A 17,562-nucleotide genomic window follows, 5' to 3' on the forward strand; every position below is an offset into this window, starting at 1 on the left:
GACGAGAAATAGAATAAAAAGGTGTCCCATCTTACCCCACCCCCTATTAACCAAATTTAACGAATAAACTTTTGCTAAAAATACAGTTCATTGTGTAAGTGTACAACGAAACAAACCTTGTACATTCATAATCAAAGTTAATTTTCAAAAAAACTCAACTCGGGGGTCTCATTAGGCTATAAATCTGAATGCACGCATCACATTTTGGTGGATCTTGAATAGGGAAAGCTCCCTTTTCAAGAAATACTCACCGGGCCCCCCACCGGGCGTGTTTTAGTATGACTCGTAACACCGGGTCCTCACCGGGTCCCACCGGGCCCCGCCGGGCCCCGCACCGGGCGTGTTTTAGTATATTTTTTCCACCGGGCCCCGCCGGGCCCCGCACCGGGCGTGTTTTAGTATATTTTTTTCCACCGGGCCCCGCACCGGGCGTGTTTTAGTAGGACCGAATATTTCTATGAAAGAACTTGGCGGGAAAATATTTGCGTTAAAAATTGCAGGAAATTGTTTTAACAAAAAAATGGAAAAATTTTCTTTTACCAGGCGGGAAAGTGGTAAGCGCCGTTTGATTATGACGTATTATGTTTGTTTATGAAGTTTCTGTTCATTGATGTTGTTTAGACCGCATAACCCCAATTGTTACAAAACAAACTCCGTTTGTTACGACAAACAATCGACGAATTCGAAACAAACTCCCACAAGTTGTGACGTCCCAAAGAAAAGGCGTAGAGATCGAAACATCAGGTGAAAATATTTAAAATTTGCGGAATCCTTTAACTGGTGGCCACCTGAAATTTTGGTTTCAAAATGTTCCTTAGGTCTCACTGATACCCACTGTATAATTTTTTTTAAAAAACTCGGGCGTTCGTGTCAAAAATTAACTTTAAAAGTGCGCGAAATCGAGCTGCGTCACCATATTTTCCACACCAGCCGTTATGAATTAAACCAAGGTTAGATTATTACGTCATAGAATGTGTATTGTTACATTTGATTCTTACGTTAAAACAGTGGAGAAAAAACAAGGCTATACCGTCTTGTAACGTATGTAATATACCACTATTGTGACGTAACAGACCACGATTGTGACGTAATAAATGGTTAACCTTACGCAAATCAGACGAATTACGGTGACGAAGCATGTTTTCGCGCATTTTTTAAGGTAATTTTCGACACGAACGCCCGACTTTTTTCAAAAAAATTAGACAGCAGGTATCAGTAAAGCCTAAGGAACATTTTGAAACAAAAATTTCAGGTGGCCACCAGCTAAAGGATTACCGAAACATGAAACTAATCCATGGAATTGCAATGTTTTATACCGGTATATTTTCACTCATCACATATGTAATATATCATGGCCTACTCAATACATGGCCTAGGAGTTCACCTAAACGGTTCAGAAAATAAAAGACCTATTGTCGCAAATAATGCCCATTATAATGCATTGTTTCGTCGCGGTTTCATGAATGGAATTTTTTTTTTAACCAAATTAATAAAATTAGAGCCTGTATATTTGCATTTGTAGTTAGTATTAATTCATTTTGTTGTTATAATATAATTTTGAGCGAATGTTCACATAGTTTTGCACACCACTGATATTGTGTGACCGTTTAACATAGATTAGTTTCGCTAAAACATCATGAAATCGCGGTAAGGCAACTTGATTTTTACATTTAACTATAAAGAACGTTCTATTCGTTTGAAAGAAAGTGGTTTCTAACATGTTCTTGTGCTGTTACTGATGGCTGGCATATCATAAGTGAAAAATACATTATCTAAATCTAATTAACATTTTTTAATGTCAGAAATATGCACTTTTATTTCTTGCAAATGCAGTGGTTAAAAATGGAATACTACACAATAGAAGAAAACACACGTTTATCGCGCAAGTCTTGAACTGCATCATTATATTAAAAGTCTGCTTGTTTGTTAGAAACAAGTAAATCATAGCATTAATGCACATTTTGTTAGTAATTCTTTATCTTGGCTGCATGAAATATGTAACACATCCCACGTGTTTATAAAATCGAGGTTCGTGCACAAGATTAGTTTCATATCCTGATCAGCAAACAGCTATTACACGCTTACAGTAACTGTATATGCTATACAGTATATGATATGCTACAAGCAGTGTATGACTTGATGTATGACTGATAGTAATGACTTGGCATTCCTTTGGGTTGAATCTGGAATAATCCGAGTCAGTATCAGACTAATCCAACAAACTTATAACACGTATCTACCTGTATAAGGCCTATGAAAATATGAACATATATCATGCGGAAGCTTTGCCATGCAGGTTTAACCTCGATCTGAATGTATGCTAGCAGTTGGAAAAAGCTATACTAGATGACTGTTTAGTAAAGGACTCCTAAATCAGTAATTTATGAATACAAAAATGACAACAACTGCTGTAAACACTATTTCCAGCTTTTACGTAAAATACTACCTCGTTTAATCGATTTAATGTATTATAATGGGCATTGTTCGCGTCAATAGGCCTCTTATTTTCTGAGCAGTTAAGGTGAATTCCTAGGCCGTGTATTAAGTGGGCCATGCTCATCAAGGTTCGCAAATGGGTTTAACTACATAAAACATTTCATGGACATGAAAACTAGGTGTATAGCCTTACTACCATCAAGACAGGTTTTCTATGATGTCTATTTAAGTAACTCTCTCCACAGAATTGTTGAACAAAACATGGGACGCTCATTCATGTTCTCCCCTGCATGGTTTCCATGAAAACACGGCGTCACTTGATTGTTACGGGCGTTCGTTGAGCGCCGTCCTCGTAGCGTCGAAAAGTAAAAACATTGGAGTGGAGGTCGTTGATTCGTCCGTGACAAGTGTCACATTCAAACTCGTCCACGGCATCTACGGTACGTAACCCACCAACCCCCCCTTGTGGTCATTCATCATTACGTTGCAGGGATTCACAATGGGCTAAAGTTTCAAGTTTTAACAAAATCAGGGAAAATTATTTTTGAAAGTTTTTTGTTTTCGTCGGAACAATCGTTGAGTAGTGATGTCATAATGGCCTCATCAAAGCTGACAATGCTGCCATTATTGGTTTGTCGGGGTGATCGGTCAACCACGAAAGTTGTGTTTGATTGGTTGAAAGTAAGTAGTGACATCATCAATGATTATGACATCATAACCCCATTATCTTGCAGACAGAGTTTGATTGTAGTTTGCGTAAAATAACTTTTAACCCGTTGAGTCTTGGATGGTTGGTTGCCATGTGGGGGTCAGTTAAAGGTCAAGGGTCAACACATATCACCTGGGAAATACCCATGGTTGAGACCGGCATAGACATCATAGAAAGTGAGATCGATGGGGAGTCCGTTGCACTTTTATGGAAACAGTGAGTTTGTGGTTGATGGTTGGCGGGAATGATAATTCTTGAAGAAAAATATTATTCCATTTTAGGTTTATTCACTCAATTATTTATTGTGGGTCCAATGATTAAAATATAATTGATGTCCATAACACGCGATGTTTAACCAACAGCGCACATGAGGACTCGACCATGGAGGTAACGATTGACGAGGTTCGAGGTTTCGTCGCAAGCATTGAAGAACATCTTACCCAACACACCAAGATATTGTTCAATGTAAGATATCAAACGCTGGTTGTTTCCTTGGGTTTGTTATTTCTAATCAACTTCGGTTTGTTGAAACAATACTATGGCACTGGTCAACAATATATCTGATCCAAGTTAAAATAGTTTGTTCCATTACCATCTAACTACGTGCACATTTATACCACAGGCACTCACAATGCAGCAGATTAAAACACCCGTCATCCAAGTTCGCAATGATGGAAAGTTTAAGGTAATTGTTGTTTATTGTTTGGTAACAACTACATAGTGTTGATACCTAGGTGACATCTGGTGACCATTTGTTTCACGTGATGGCGGATGTCGCAACACTCGCCCTCGAACATCTGGATCATTATACTCCCACCATGTAACCATGATATTTTATTTTACAATTAAGCCACACGTATGGGTAGTGCACGAGTATTTTAAATAAAACCTGATCATCTTGTATAAAAAGTTAATAACGTCGCTTAAAACTGGGGTGGCGGGGTGGGCTTCTGTAGTGGGGGAATACCCCGTGTTTTGAAGTACGATATCGCTTGGGTGGGAACTTCTGCGAGGACGTGCTTCGCTAGCTGTTCAGGGTTGGCCTGCAAATAATGTTGATTATGATGTCATGATGGTACATTATGGTGACGTACCATTGTTGGGGGGATGGTTTCATTATGGCAGGGGATAACCCTCGGGTACGAAAATATGAGACAACCTGGTCAGGTAGTTCGGCCAAAACACATTTAGCTAGCTGGCTGTGCTGGGCCTGTTAGGGTAGAAATAATATAAAATAACCAACAAAGCAGATTTCAAGTTACGTTTTGGAATTCCCTAAAAGGGACGAATTGCACGATGTCCCGTGCGCACTGTCGGCCCGATCTGTCGCATAATCGCACTTCATCGCCATCTAGTGCATTCATCTCCGAGAAGTCGGCTCCACCTTGTGACAACATTGATCGTAAGCAAGAACGGATTTTGCATAAAAATAATCTGGTTTTTGTCCAAGTTTTCTTTGCTTTGTTGTAAACCATAAATTCATTTAAAACAGTATTAATAACATGATGAACACATACTCACCAACCCCGACTATGATGATCGACATTGGAAGATGAGATGCAGCAACAATCGCGTCCTTGGTTTGCACGAAGTCCGATATCACACCGTCCGTAAGAATAAGCAAAATGTAATAATTCTGTGGGTTCAAGAGATTGCAGTAAAGGAGCAAATCCATTTCAAAATATTTCCACGCCAACTATGGGCATTAATATATATGTCGCACTGGATGTTTTTCATCCGGCATTAGGTGCCAAACTTAATGCAAAGATAGTTTGAAACAAATCCCAAGGTCAGTTTGTGCCATATTTACCGAGGCGGTCGATTGTTTTGATTCTTGGTCGGCAAACCTCATCACATGGTTTATCACTGGTGTGAAGTTCGTGGGCCCGTATAACTGAACTTGTGGTAAGCACATTTGGTAAGCTTGTTCAAGACCTTGTATACCTGGTGTAGAAACCCCACAAATATTAGAATACTGGATTATATATTCCAAACTTACCCGCACAGAAAGGGTTTTGAAAATTAAAGTTTAACGGGAACTCATGGGAAACTTGATACGATGGGGGGACTTTTGCCCCAAACCCAAGACCCGGAAATAATTTATCGGAATCGTAATCCTGGCAGACAGCGCCGACGGATCGTAACGCTTGTAAATATTGGTTTGGTTGCGAAGGGTTCATGAAGTGTAGAGATTGTGGGTTACGGGGGTCTCCGTTCGATCCAGTGAAGTCGATTGCAACCTGAGCATAGAAACAATATCCGTTAAAACATGCTATGAATGGAATTAAATATATTGTTAAACAAACCGTGAAATTGATCTGGCAGCCACCGAGAATGAAGTCAAGAAACGAATATTCAGTTTCAACTTTGCAAGAATCGAGGCAAATAACACCGGAGTTTTTATATTTATTTCCTTTCTTTTTCTTCTTTTCTTGATTCATACAATCCCACGTTGCCTGTATATTTTGTTGATTGACATTTATCACAAATATAACTCGTCACTTACTTTGGTTGTGGAAGCTTCAAGGAAATTACGGAATGTTGCGTTGAACGTTCCGATGAGGTCACATGACCCGTTGCTGTTCCAATCGTAGCAATGTATCTATCGCCATCGAGTGTTAAATATGTGGTAAATATTTATGACCCACAAACTTACGATTATCTGCGCGTCATAATCCCCCCCACACAACGCCTGAACCGATATTTTAAAGGGTTTCCACTTCGGGTCCAACGTATTCTTAACGTACTCCGTTCTATGAATCATCAACATTCGCCCATCAGGTCCGACGCGGTGCAACTCAAGATAAGGATCGGACTTTCCAAACCAATCCTACAATGCTTGGTTTTTAAACAGTCTAAAACAAAGTCCAACCAACCTTTTTATCAAGTTTATTTGCGCTAAATGAAACCGTTGCAACTTCTTTGCTTCCACTTTGTTCTTCTGCTGTGACCTAACAATCAGATAAACAATGTGTGTTTTAACTGTTATTATGACATCACAAACCGTTATTGTTCCTTTACCAGCGGGTCGTTTGTCGACCAATTTTAAATTCTCGGTGATTGATCCGTGAGAAACGATCTGTAGAAGTTTAGATAGATTGAAGGTTCGATGTCGTGCTACCATTGTGAGCGTGTGGGTATTTAACAATGGTGGAACATCCGTGCCACAACGACCCCCCCCCCCCTACTTACATGGCCCAACGTTGTTTCAACCTCTCCCAAGAAATCAGCTTGGCTGAGGTTTTGCGAAGCATCATCGATATCAAATACAGATATCTTTAACTTTTGAACCTCCTCAAAATAATAATCAAGTAATATCGTCTTCGCAAACTGGGGGTTTAAATTATTCATGATCATCTCCGTCCTTCCTTGCTGTGGGGTTTGATAAAAATTTAAATAAAACTTCTTTACTGTAATCGAAAAACAAAAGTCCATATTATTATGCGTCAACTCTGCCCCAATACAATATAATCACCTCAACCCATCTTCCATCTCGACACCAAAACACCGCGCATATTGGATCCGACTTCGACAAGATATCTTTGTCCAATAAATCTTTACAAGATATTCGAAGTTCAACTTTGGAATGACAGGAAGTCGGCGGTGGCTGGTTCATGGTATCGTACAACAACAACAATTATTCTTCGATGTTTCAAATGTTTGTTGTATTCGGTGATCGCGCGACCGTGACGCATCAATCACGTGGTGGTTACTCCCATTGTTACGTCACCATACGTGATTTTGAGTCATAAATTGTTGGGCACGTAAGTGATTAAACATATTTATTCTTGCGGGTGTATGTCTTATTTAAATTCTGATGCGATATAATATCTAAGCGCTAATTATGCTCTGGTTACAACTATATCACCTAAACAACTTTGCCACAGTTGAACTAATAAATCAATGTAACTGCTAACGAGTTACCACGTATGTAACTTTTCTGGTAAATATTTTTTTAATGATTTATTTTTATAAATATGGCTGATAATTTGGACAACCCATTAGGGACCACTTGGTTGGAGCAATTGCCTTTATGTGTTTTGCCCAAGAACACATACGCCCCCAGTGGTAGCAGCATCGAGCCTTGAAACCATAACCTCTGGATAACCAACTGTGTTATAGCCCTGGACGTTTCATATCTGACATATTATTCCGACAGCTTTAATTTCGCCTCCCCGCTTTTCGTTGATTGCCTCTCGCATAAAACGCTGTCTTTACAACCCGTGGTATTTACACCACGTTACAGTTTAGATGAAGTTAGTTTCTCACCAGCTTACAAGTTTAGTAGCAGCCATGTATTTCTGGTTCAAGACTTTGAGGGAAGGTTTATTAGTAGCATTATGTTTAACTTGTGTGTCTGTAATATGGGCTGTATGAATTAAATTGTATGTGACGTAGTTGTGACGTCGCTATGACGTTGCGTTAACGTCCTAAACTAAGTTACGTGTCGTCATCATCTACGTCACAGTTTAACAGTTGAGTTTATGACGTCATTGAACATAAAAATTGCATCACGTGATTGAAAACCCCCTTCACCCACCAAGCGTGCAAGCCAGTAAAGCGGAAAGTATGCGTTCACTCGTACCCATGTTGTTGCGTTGATTAAACGCACCAGACACGTACGAACCGATGTGTGGATACCATACACCGGAGTTGTTTTTGGAAAGTTGGACAGTGTCGGTGAGGCTAGGTGGTAATATGACGTCATATATAAAGATGAATAAAGTCGCGAATGACGCAATAGTGACGTCACAATACAGGCATTCAAGTGTGATTGTCGGAATATCTATTGTTCTTCTATTGTCTGTGTTACATTCAGTGTACGTGACGTCACAATTATATACAATGAACAAACGAATCGATGAAACAGTGGTCGATTGTAAACAAGATGAGGTAACAATGGTATTATTACGTCATAGTAAATAATAAAGTTACCTTTGCCAGGTGAAGAATGAGTCATTGTTACGTCACAGAGTTCGAAGATTTGAAGGTAATTAAAATATAATTGTGACGTCATTGTAACGTTTGTCACGTCACAGGGGATGCGTTCATCGGTGCTCACGTGGTCGGACGCAGAGGATCGACAATCGAACGAACGCGACCTTACCAACAATCACCAGGTATGTGACGTCATAAAAGTGGTGATTGTTATATTTATATGTTTGTAGCAAGTTATTTTGAATGGGATTCGCAACAACAAGATTTATCAAGTATGAGGTTGGTTGACGTCATTGATGACGTCAGATTGGATGGGACATTCCTAGAGATAAGGGCTTCCGGTTATTATTACGTTTACGCTCAGGTACGTCATCGTGACGTCACATATACATACGTCATCAGTTATTATATAGGTAACCTACTACGGGAAGGGGTTGTCGCCCATCGGGCACGAAACCGTAAAAATAAACAACAACCAGCGGTTGGTCTTGATGGGAAGCCAAATGTATCAACGAATGTAGGTTCGTGATGTCATATTGGGTGGTTATGACGTCATGCATTGTTACAGAGGTAGCGCGAGATATGGGACGGGTAACAGGATGTCGAACAGCGACAGTGGATACCATGGTGGAGTGTTTTATCTATTGGCGGGCAGTAAACTTGGCGTGAGGCCAATGGCTACAAACGCAGCCTACCACCAATCATACTTCATGCAACCGACCAAATCCTACTTCGGGTTGTTCTTCATTCATTCATGAACATCACGTGATCTTTGTACATTTTATGTAAAAATATTACAATATGACGTCACACTTGTATGATAAAGAGGTATTATGACGTAACAATCGACATTTTAACTTATAGTTGTTATGACGTAATAAATAACACAGTAACTCATATATGTGATTATGACGTAACAATCGGTTTAATCGACGGGTCGTGCTTTTCCTGGCACGTGATACACCTCTGGGTCAAAATATGATCTCGGTGTTGCGTTGGGTGTAGACTGCCACCTAGCGTCGGGTAGGGTGGGTTCCATGATCTCGCTCGGTGGCGCTACAATGTTGTTGGTATTTCGGGGATTCCCCCGGTGATATGTTGATTGTTTCATACGTTACTTCATCGCCATATGACGTCACTGAAACAAATATGATATCACAAACAAAAATATTCATTAAAAAAGACACAAATAACTTACTTTCAGTTTTTGTGACGTCATAATCGATTGTTGATTGTTCGACTTTATGACGTAATATTGGTGATTGTTGTGGCGTTGTAACGTAGGCGTTCCTATTGTCATCCGAATGCGATGGAAGACCTTTAATAAATATGATTTAAAACTCTGTTATTACGTCATAATATACATTACCGTTACACATTTGATTATCGACAAACAATGGGTTAACGAATTCATCGCGCTTGTTGCTCCCACCTAGCGGTAGTCTGAACCACTTTACTCGTGTAGGGGAAACCTGACATAGAAATATTATTAACACGTTGCTGTGACGTAGTTATGACGTACTATCACTCTATCCATAGACACGTTGTCTACAGTTGCAATGATGTCATTACGAGTGACGTCATCATCCGTCGAGTAGGATCGCTTCTTATTATGACGTCGTCGGGTGTATACGAAGCACGTGACAAAGAGAATGAGGGAAACCCCCAGTATAACAGGGATGTACCAAAGGGAATCCCCGTGTGACGTATGACTTGGTGACGTAGGTTTAACTCCGTCATCGCGAAGTTTAAGCACCTGACCACGGTGGGATTGGAACTCAAGGCTAATTATTGCGTCATAGAGGGGTTCAATACCTTCCGCCAAATAATCGCGATCTGGGGAAAAATTATTTCAAAACATGAAGAAGGTAATCAACAATTTCACCTTTGATGACTTTTCGCCCAAGTTTTTGTTCCAATTGTTGATAAACTGCCGCGCCCACCAAGTAACTATCAACCGATGACGTCATACTAAGCCAGGATGTGACGACAATGGCGGTGACGTCATCAGCCGATAGCAATGCGCAGTGAACCGTGACGTTTGTTCTTTCATCATTTGGTAACGACCGCAGTTTGTGACATAACAATGCTGTCGTTGTATTCTGCTGAATCATTGTTTTGTTCATTGTCATCGTCATTATGACGCAATTGGGGTCGATTGAAACATCTGTGACGAAAAAATAGTAACAATGCGTTGTTACGACGTCATAAACTACCTTGTGTTCTCGTGTATGACGTAATGCAGCTCGACGACCAATCGCAGAACATGACGTCATCGTTACGACATGACTGACTTAGACACGTGGTCTCGCGACATGTACCTACGTCATAATGCCCATAGTGACACTCAATCGATTGATCTGTAAGGTTATGAAATTGATTATGACGTCACAACCTTATTAATGACGTACTTGTGCTTCTATTGTTCGCGCATAAACAATATTCTGACGAACAATTGATTCTTGGAATCGAGATTTCTGTAATTAATTAAGATTGTTACGTCATTAATGGTATTTGTTACGTAAGCAACTTGACCTTGTTCGCAGAGATCACCCTCAAACCCGAAGTGACATTGGCATCGGAATCCGAAGTTTTCCGAAACACAGTCGCCATGGAAACCGCAATCCGTTCGCGCGACAACGGTTGGAACAAAGCTCTTTGTGACTTCATCATACCTTAATTCGTTGCTTCGAACGGTGCAATAATCCCACACTGTGACGTCATAGGTTAAAAAAGTGTTGGTGACGTCACAATGACATACCTTTATCGCACACGTGACCATAGTAACCGTTAATGCATGTACAATTAGCTTGAGTGGGGTCGTCAACCATGCGTGAACATATTCCGTCATTCAAACATGGATTTGTGATGTCATCGCACGGGTTGATGACGTCATCACAATACGCATTTCCATAACCTATGACGTAACAATAAAATCGTCCAAACATACGAACATGACGTCACAATACCTGATAAACACTTGCATTCAACAATGGTTCCTCTATGAACGCACACTCCCCCATTATGACACGGCGATGACGTACACGCGTCGTAATCGATCTCACAAAACCTAACAATCGTCATTATCAATACAATACGGATTATGACGTTACAATACCTTCCGACATGATATGGACCACAGATGCATTCGAAAGAACCCATTGTGTTGTTACAAGTGGCATTATGACGACACAAACCGAACGCGCACTCATCGATGTCGTTCTCGCAGAAACCTCCGTGAAATCCCTGACAAAGCACGATTATGACGTAAAACAATCAACCTTTAAGATACCATCAATTGTTTATCGGTGTGACGTTACATACGCGTCAAACGCGATATAAATATTTACGCGGTTTTAATGTAAATCGTCGAAGCATCGTCGCGTTCCTTAGAATTTCGAATAATAAGGACTCTATTACGTCACAAACCTATTTACATACATTTACCCTTATCTTATTGTAATAATGTGTATTATGACGTCATACCTGTCTACAATTACAATAGAAACCTCCAGGTGAAGGAATACACTCGCCACCGTTAATACAAGGTGAGCTGACGCAATAATCGATCATGACGTCACAGTGCGTGCCATTGTACCCTTCTCTGTAAAATAACTATGACGTAACATTGCACTATATTGTGACGTAACAAACCTGCACAAACACGTGGTTGTGTTTTCATAGAAGATGCATCGCGCTTCGTTCAAACATGGATTCAACTCGCATTGTACCTGCTCTGTGACGTCACTATCGTTACCGAGTGCGTCACAATTATCGCCTCTGTATCCGGGTGGACAAACGCAACTGTGACGTATGAATGGCTGTAAGTGACATAACAACAACACTCAAATACATTTATGACATCATACTTACATATATTGATGACGTAATCCAACGCAGGTCGCGTTGGTTGGACAAGGAGAATATTCACACGCGGGGATTTCCCGATCGCAGCTTTTCCCGCCAAAACCAATGTTACACAAACAATGGAAGTCCTGTGACGCAACAATGGTTATTTCTGATGTCTCAATAACACTTGTTTTATACCTGGGATGAGTTGCCATGGTTACCAACAGATAAGACGTCACTGACGGTGCTATTTGTGACGTAACACACGCCATCATTGTTACACGGCTGTGACGCACACGGGTTGGTGACGTCATACTCGCACGTGACACCAGTGAAGCGTGACGGACATGAACAGTTGAACGAATAGTCACGGTTCATTGCACAAACACCATCTACATAGAAATATTAAGCTGAGAAACATAGAAATATTACAAACATACTATTAAAGCATGGTGACGTCACACAAGGGTTGATTCTAGAATCGCAGTTAGTTCCTTCGTACTCAAGTGCGCATGCGCAGGTGTAGAAACCCACGTGATCACTGCAGTTCCCGCCATTTTCGCAAGGATTATTCTCACATTCGTTGATGTCGGCTTCGCACCGCGATCCTGCGCGATTGTTTAGTTTCGTGTCTTACTGTGACGTCACAACCCCACCTGTGAAGCCTACGTCACAAACACAAGTGTAATTGTTGATTCCATCGACGCATTCTCCATGATCGCCACAATCCGCTATCACGCAATCATCGATGTTGACGTCACAATGGTGTCCGCGGTATCCAGGAGAACAAACACACGAGTATGACGTAGGTGTATGTTTCTATTAATATATTATATGTCTATGTTAGTTTAGTTTATAATATTTCTATGTTAATATAGTTTATATGATGAATCTATGTTACCCACCGAACACAATGCTTCATTATGACAAGGCGAACTCGAACAAGGATCCATTTCTAGTAAAATAATTGATTGTTACGTCACAATGATCATAATTATTAATGGAACATCCGACAAACACGCTATGTGACGTAATACACGAACCACACTGGAGACCGGAAATGACATTTGGTGATTTTAATTATGACGTCACAGGGCAACGAACGTTTAAATTTTCATTTGTTTCACGCAAACAATAGCTTGATTGTTACAACAATGGTTATTGTTAAATGTCAATCAAACCTTGTTGACAATTCTTTCCAAAGTAACCATTGAAACAGTGGCATCGATAATCTGCGAGTAAATCCTCACAACGACTGGTGTGGTTGGTTCGGCATGGGTTGGGTAAACATTGGTTTGGATCTGTCAATCAGTGTGAACATCAATCGTGATTGTGACGTATGATAAGCTTACCTGTATATCGCGTCCAATATTCCGTCTAAAAATAAGGATTGTTATGTCAGAGTCATATAATGACGTCATAATGCTTACTGTTAGCGCATCATCTTCAAATGCTTCTCTCGCTTCTTCCCGCGAGCACCTCTCTTCTTCGCATTCACGCTCTATATTCCCAGGTTGGAACTCCTCGAACCTTAACCAGCTGTTCGCGCGTTTTGGTCGCGATTTCACGAAACTTGACGCGGTCGCTTTATCCATGAACACTGTGGAACAAACCCATGCTTGTTACGTCATAGTAGGTATATGCGGTACACGTCATAAACCACATTGTTATGATATTTGCCTTAATCCCCGCGCTGCCTATTTATGCTGTGCCGTCGTATTTGTTGTAAAACAAAGCAACTGTGAGCCGCGCATACGTCACAATAACCTGTACGTCGCAATGTAATGTATGCATATGACGTCATAATGGAGTTGTTACGTCATAATCTTCTCACCATTATTTGTGCAGAACTTTCCCGACCACGGAGGGGCGCAGCGAAGTTCACCTGTGACGTCATCACACACGTGATGTGACGTAGGTGGGTGGCACGTGACCTTACACAGCGGACCATGACGATTTGAATGGCAGGTGAGTTTCAACTGAAACTTCCACGCTTCAACATTTTTAATTAAAATTAAATTCTGCTTCGATTTTCCTTCTTCTCTACCTTTGATGATGATGTCATGGGTAACGTCATCACCTGGGAGGATTAACGGAAGCTGCACCCAACCTATTACGTCATAACCCGATGATGCAGCGCGCTTAACGATGACGTAGGTGAATGCCTAAACTGTCATGGATTAGAATTAACTATGACGTCACACAAACCACAATCACCTTTGTTTGGTTAATTTGTAGCTTTATGACGTCATAGTTTTTCAGCGTCGTCTAAAAAACAGAATTAGAAAGACAATAAAAGAAAAATAAGCATTCTTACGTCATAATGCAGATTACTACATGATTGAAATTCCCACGATCGCTGCAGCATCGGTGTTTCTTTGTGACGTAACAATCCAAGACAAACCTCGTGTTTAAAATCCTTTGTTACGTCATATGTATGTGACGTAACATTTACTTCCAAAACTCCGTTTTCGTTGTCGGTTGCAGCGAACGGCGCAATATCAGTGGTAATTATCACAAAAATAAAAGCAATTAAGACGTATCCATTCATATTACAACTGTGACGTCATCATCCAATTGTTACCACATAAGTTACAAAACTCTAAAATTCGAAACAATTGTTCATAATGATCAATGACGTCACAATACACTGGTTTGTTGACGAAACAACCCCTGATCCACGTAACGCTGAACTTACTGTTACGTCACTATAAAGTACAATGAATATTTGTGACGTCACATAGCGATCTAAGATGTTTTTCCACTTTTCTGACAAAACTTAAAGTTACCTTCGAGACAGTTGTGTTGCTATGATGTCTGATAACGAACATTTACGCCTAGAGCATACTTAATGCGCACTGTGACGACACACTGCAATGGAACGCAAGATTAGAATAAAAGCGATCGCGCCGATTAATTGCCGCCCATCAGAAGATTAACTCCGAGTGTTCGAATCTTCGATGAAAAACATCGGAAACTTTTGTAAATGTCCAATGTGACGTAATAAGCAAAACATTAATTATACCCCCTTATCGCCTCCAGTGAGTGTATGTTCATAGTATGTAAAAAAAAAAATAATAAATTTATTTTTAACAAAATTCCGACCGCTGTTCACAACACCGATTAAAATAGTTGTCGGTAAACGAATAAAATCAACTTAAACTTTGCAAATACACTTAAAGTCGTTAAGCGGAACGCACAGTATATGATTTCTATCAGTTGTGTCACGGGTTAAAAATATTTTTTGCAAATTTTTGGAAATTTGTTAAAAATGAATGAATTTTCCGGTAAGTTGGCTCAGTGTATGCAAGTTTGGTGTTTTAACAAATTAAGTCTCAGGTTCGGTGCCGCAGTATTATCGGGATGTATACGACATCGTAAGCAAGAACGAAGTTATTTCGCAAGGTGTTTTCACAAAGTTGCTGGAAAGATCTGGCCTTGAAAGATCTATATTGGCGCAGGTGTGGTGTGGTGGCAATACATACTTTTTAATCCAATGCTAACTAGGCTAAAATTAATATTTAAAATTTATTTATTTTGTAGATATACGAATGCATTGATTGCAAAGGTAGCGTAATCAGTCGTACAAATCTTTACAAAGCTTTATCCTTGGTTGCATTTGCACAACAAAACAAACCGATCTCTCCGAAACTTCTGGACAATTTCCAGGGTGAAGGTTGGTGGAAGGAGGTTTATGGAAATGAGGTTGAGTGATGTTTAAAATATTTATTTACAGAATTACCGAAACCCAAGCTCGGAGATTTGGAATCCTTGAAATTTTTCCTTAAACCAAATATTTCGACGCCGACAATTCTTAACGTTTGTTATGCTGAGTTTTGTAATTATGATGTCATTGAAGTCAAACTTGTGCCAGAGAAAAAGGGAATCTTCTTAAAACATTCCGAATATGAGATTACGAGTCGGGTAATTTTGTTTCTATGGTTTTAAGTATATTGTGTGTCTATGTTTACTTCTTGCAGAGAAACAACTCCACAGTAAAGCGAAGATATAATGACTTTGTCGCATTCAATGAATTAATTCAACATTCTTTTCCGGACCGTATGGTACCAAGGCTACCTCCAAAGAAAATGATGTTGTCCGGTATATATGACATCACAATCTATATTATAGTGATAACAATAATCTGTGTGCAGCGGACCGTGACTTCATTGAAGCTCGTCGAAAATCTTTACGTCGATTCCTTCTAATTATTAGTCGACACCCAGCGATGTATGACTCAGCACTTCTTCAATTTTTCCTCACGTACACCGGACATGTATGTGTGATGTCATAATGACATAAAATTCACTGCAGCAAAAACTGCATTAAATATTCTTGAGTAAAATGTCCTCAAACACATGCATGCGGCAAATTGCCGTGATAGGTTGAGTTTCCATGCCAATTATGTTGCTATGGTGATGCGAGGTGAATTTTATGAAACAAAATATTTATTGCTGCAGGTTGGTTGTTAATTATTGATAATGGAATCTTTGTTTGTACGTAAGTAAATGATTGTTATGTAGCTATGATGTCACAATGGTTATGTTGCAGGAGGTTGTTCATAAAATAAAGGAACAGTTTAGGGGAATCCCTGATGAATTTGAACGAAGTTCGTTGACCGATCAAACCAAGGTAAACACATGGGGGATTAGAGGGACCACAACCTTTGTCTTTATTATCAAAACTTTATTTTTACAACTTTTAAAATTGTAATGTTTTTGTGTATAGCGTTACTTGTATCAAACGGCCTGTACCCTCCCATTGTTTAACATTCTATGCTGACAGGATCTGGTCCCCCCCGAGACACAGACGGAGTTCGCAGCAAGCAAGGAACATATACGGCAAATTACCACTCATGTTGTAAAGTTACGAGATATGGCTACCAGGATATCTGAGCGATCGAAGGGAAACGCGGCTGATATCCTAGGGTTCGGGAAAGAGTTAATGTAAGTTTTAGTTTATTATTGTTTTCCCTTCATGTTGCGCGTTGAATAAATTAAATGGTCAGTTCCTTTGATGGAGAAGTAAATGAAATGATCTGAAATGAAAAAGTTTCATCTTAACCAACATTATTCACCTGGTATATACGTTATTCACCTGGTGTATACTTTATTCACCTGGTATATACGTTATTCACCTGGTATATACGTTATTCACCTGGTATATACGTTATTCACCTGGTATATACTTTATTCACCTGGTATATACGTTATTCACCTGGTATATATGTTATTCACCTGGTATATACGTTATTCACCTGGTATATACGTTATTCACCTGGTATATACTTTATTCACCTGGTATATACGTTATTCACCTGGTATATATGTTATTCACCTGGTATATACGTTATTCACCTGTGTATACGTTATTCACCTGGTGTACACGTTATTCACCTGGTATATACGTTATTCACCTGGTATATACGTTATTCACCTGGTGTACACGTTATTCACCTGGTATATACGTTATTCACCTGGTATATACGTTATTCACCTGGTATATACGTTATCCACCTGTGTATACGTTATTCACCTGGTGTATACGTTATTCACCTGGTATATCCGTTATTCACCTGGTATATCCGTTATTCACCTGGTATATACGTTTTTCACCTGGTAATATACGTT

The 17,562-nt window shown here is 39.8% G+C and overlaps 5 protein-coding genes, 1 long non-coding RNA gene and 1 other non-coding gene across 10 annotated transcripts in view; 4 read left to right on the forward strand and 3 right to left on the reverse strand.

Annotated features, from left to right (window-relative positions):
- Positions 1-322: 322 nt before the first annotated feature.
- LOC100176501 (centromere protein L-like) lies at positions 323-4,056 on the forward strand. Of its 2 annotated transcripts, XM_002122606.4 has the most exons (8): positions 323-554; positions 622-744; positions 2,682-2,876; positions 2,927-3,117; positions 3,171-3,361; positions 3,508-3,610; positions 3,768-3,830; positions 3,880-4,056. In XM_002122606.4, the coding sequence occupies exons 1-8, from the start codon at positions 458-460 to the stop codon at positions 3,967-3,969; spliced, it is 1,053 nt and encodes a 350-aa protein (XP_002122642.2). In that variant the 5' UTR covers positions 323-457; the 3' UTR covers positions 3,970-4,056. The 2 variants fall into 2 exon arrangements, with proteins under 2 accessions (XP_002122642.2, XP_026693788.1); XM_026837987.1 differs by lacking the exons at positions 323-554; positions 622-744 and adding an exon at positions 1,164-1,318 and having other exon boundaries at positions 3,880-4,054.
- On the reverse strand, positions 3,967-6,868 carry LOC100175701 (copine-3). 2 transcript variants are annotated; one of them, XM_002128178.4, is made up of 13 exons: positions 6,621-6,868; positions 6,338-6,517; positions 6,150-6,224; positions 6,022-6,096; positions 5,802-5,975; positions 5,652-5,747; positions 5,452-5,601; positions 5,145-5,385; positions 4,956-5,089; positions 4,667-4,781; positions 4,408-4,529; positions 4,240-4,355; positions 3,967-4,188 (listed from the first exon to the last, which is right to left on the reverse strand). In XM_002128178.4, exons 1-13 carry the CDS (start codon positions 6,759-6,761, stop codon positions 4,170-4,172), a joined length of 1,638 nt encoding a protein of 545 aa, XP_002128214.1. In that variant the 5' UTR covers positions 6,762-6,868; the 3' UTR covers positions 3,967-4,169. The 2 variants fall into 2 exon arrangements, with proteins under 2 accessions (XP_002128214.1, XP_002128234.1); XM_002128198.4 differs by lacking the exon at positions 4,240-4,355 and having other exon boundaries at positions 6,621-6,867.
- Positions 4,428-4,827, forward strand: LOC113474927. Its single transcript, XR_003396647.1, has 2 exons — positions 4,428-4,547; positions 4,638-4,827. It is a non-coding gene; the product is annotated as an uncharacterized LOC113474927 (long non-coding RNA).
- Positions 6,869-7,261: 393 nt separating the features above from the next.
- On the forward strand, positions 7,262-8,904 carry LOC100183532. Its single transcript, XM_002127900.5, has 6 exons — positions 7,262-8,038; positions 8,090-8,135; positions 8,185-8,265; positions 8,314-8,447; positions 8,497-8,600; positions 8,652-8,904. Exons 1-6 carry the CDS (start codon positions 7,775-7,777, stop codon positions 8,839-8,841), a joined length of 819 nt encoding a protein of 272 aa, XP_002127936.1. The 5' UTR covers positions 7,262-7,774; the 3' UTR covers positions 8,842-8,904.
- gla2 lies at positions 8,815-14,569 on the reverse strand. Of its 2 annotated transcripts, XR_003396648.1 has the most exons (25): positions 14,250-14,568; positions 14,150-14,200; positions 13,980-14,097; positions 13,767-13,925; positions 13,363-13,532; positions 13,285-13,309; positions 13,114-13,233; positions 12,838-12,887; positions 12,589-12,751; positions 12,373-12,540; positions 12,131-12,324; positions 11,957-12,078; positions 11,738-11,887; positions 11,570-11,687; positions 11,202-11,329; positions 11,053-11,153; positions 10,845-11,000; positions 10,619-10,795; positions 10,495-10,560; positions 10,300-10,443; positions 9,969-10,250; positions 9,606-9,919; positions 9,453-9,555; positions 9,282-9,401; positions 8,815-9,221 (listed from the first exon to the last, which is right to left on the reverse strand). It is a non-coding gene; the product is annotated as a gamma-carboxyglutamic acid protein 2 (transcript). The 2 variants fall into 2 exon arrangements; XR_053047.5 differs by having other exon boundaries at positions 13,767-14,097; positions 14,250-14,569.
- A 490-nt stretch (positions 14,570-15,059) lies between these two features.
- LOC100185901 (sorting nexin-8) overlaps positions 15,060-17,562 on the forward strand; it is a 4,875-nt gene continuing 2,372 nt past the window's right edge. The window contains exons 1-8 of the mRNA XM_002127796.4: positions 15,060-15,219; positions 15,272-15,393; positions 15,476-15,608; positions 15,669-15,856; positions 15,913-16,033; positions 16,087-16,208; positions 16,484-16,564; positions 16,718-16,878. Of these exons, the coding sequence (XP_002127832.1) occupies positions 15,204-15,219; positions 15,272-15,393; positions 15,476-15,608; positions 15,669-15,856; positions 15,913-16,033; positions 16,087-16,208; positions 16,484-16,564; positions 16,718-16,878 (944 nt within the window). The 5' untranslated portion in view covers positions 15,060-15,203. The remainder of the gene's footprint in view (positions 15,220-15,271; positions 15,394-15,475; positions 15,609-15,668; positions 15,857-15,912; positions 16,034-16,086; positions 16,209-16,483; positions 16,565-16,717; positions 16,879-17,562) is intronic.
- The window catches only part of LOC113474928 (dynein light chain 1, cytoplasmic-like), a 2,002-nt gene continuing 1,313 nt past the window's right edge, over positions 16,874-17,562 (reverse strand). Inside the window, exon 3 of the mRNA XM_026837988.1 lies at positions 16,874-16,970. Within this exon, the coding sequence (XP_026693789.1) occupies positions 16,894-16,970 (77 nt within the window). The 3' untranslated portion in view covers positions 16,874-16,893. The remainder of the gene's footprint in view (positions 16,971-17,562) is intronic.

This window comes from Ciona intestinalis, unplaced genomic scaffold (genome assembly GCF_000224145.3).
Source record: "Ciona intestinalis unplaced genomic scaffold, KH HT000045.2, whole genome shotgun sequence".
NCBI classification, from domain to species: Eukaryota; Metazoa; Chordata; class Ascidiacea; order Phlebobranchia; family Cionidae; genus Ciona; species Ciona intestinalis.

Coding starts and splice junctions, on each gene's coding strand:
- LOC100176501 (XM_002122606.4), top strand. CDS start 458: ATGAAAGAACTTGGCGGGAAAATATTTGCGTTAAAAATTGCAGGAAAT. Junction 3,118..3,170: donor TTGTGTTTGATTGGTTGAAA/GTAAGTAGTGAC, acceptor ATTATCTTGCAG/ACAGAGTTTGATTGTAGTTT. Junction 3,362..3,507: donor GTTGCACTTTTATGGAAACA/GTGAGTTTGTGG, acceptor TTTAACCAACAG/CGCACATGAGGACTCGACCA.
- LOC100175701 (XM_002128178.4), bottom strand. CDS start 6,761: ATGAACCAGCCACCGCCGACTTCCTGTCATTCCAAAGTTGAACTTCGA. Junction 5,748..5,801: donor ATTATGACGCGCAGATAATC/GTAAGTTTGTGG, acceptor CGATGGCGATAG/ATACATTGCTACGATTGGAA. Junction 5,602..5,651: donor TTGAAGCTTCCACAACCAAA/GTAAGTGACGAG, acceptor CAAAATATACAG/GCAACGTGGGATTGTATGAA.
- LOC100183532 (XM_002127900.5), top strand. CDS start 7,775: ATGTGTGGATACCATACACCGGAGTTGTTTTTGGAAAGTTGGACAGTG. Junction 8,266..8,313: donor ACCTTACCAACAATCACCAG/GTATGTGACGTC, acceptor ATATGTTTGTAG/CAAGTTATTTTGAATGGGAT. Junction 8,601..8,651: donor AGCCAAATGTATCAACGAAT/GTAGGTTCGTGA, acceptor GCATTGTTACAG/AGGTAGCGCGAGATATGGGA.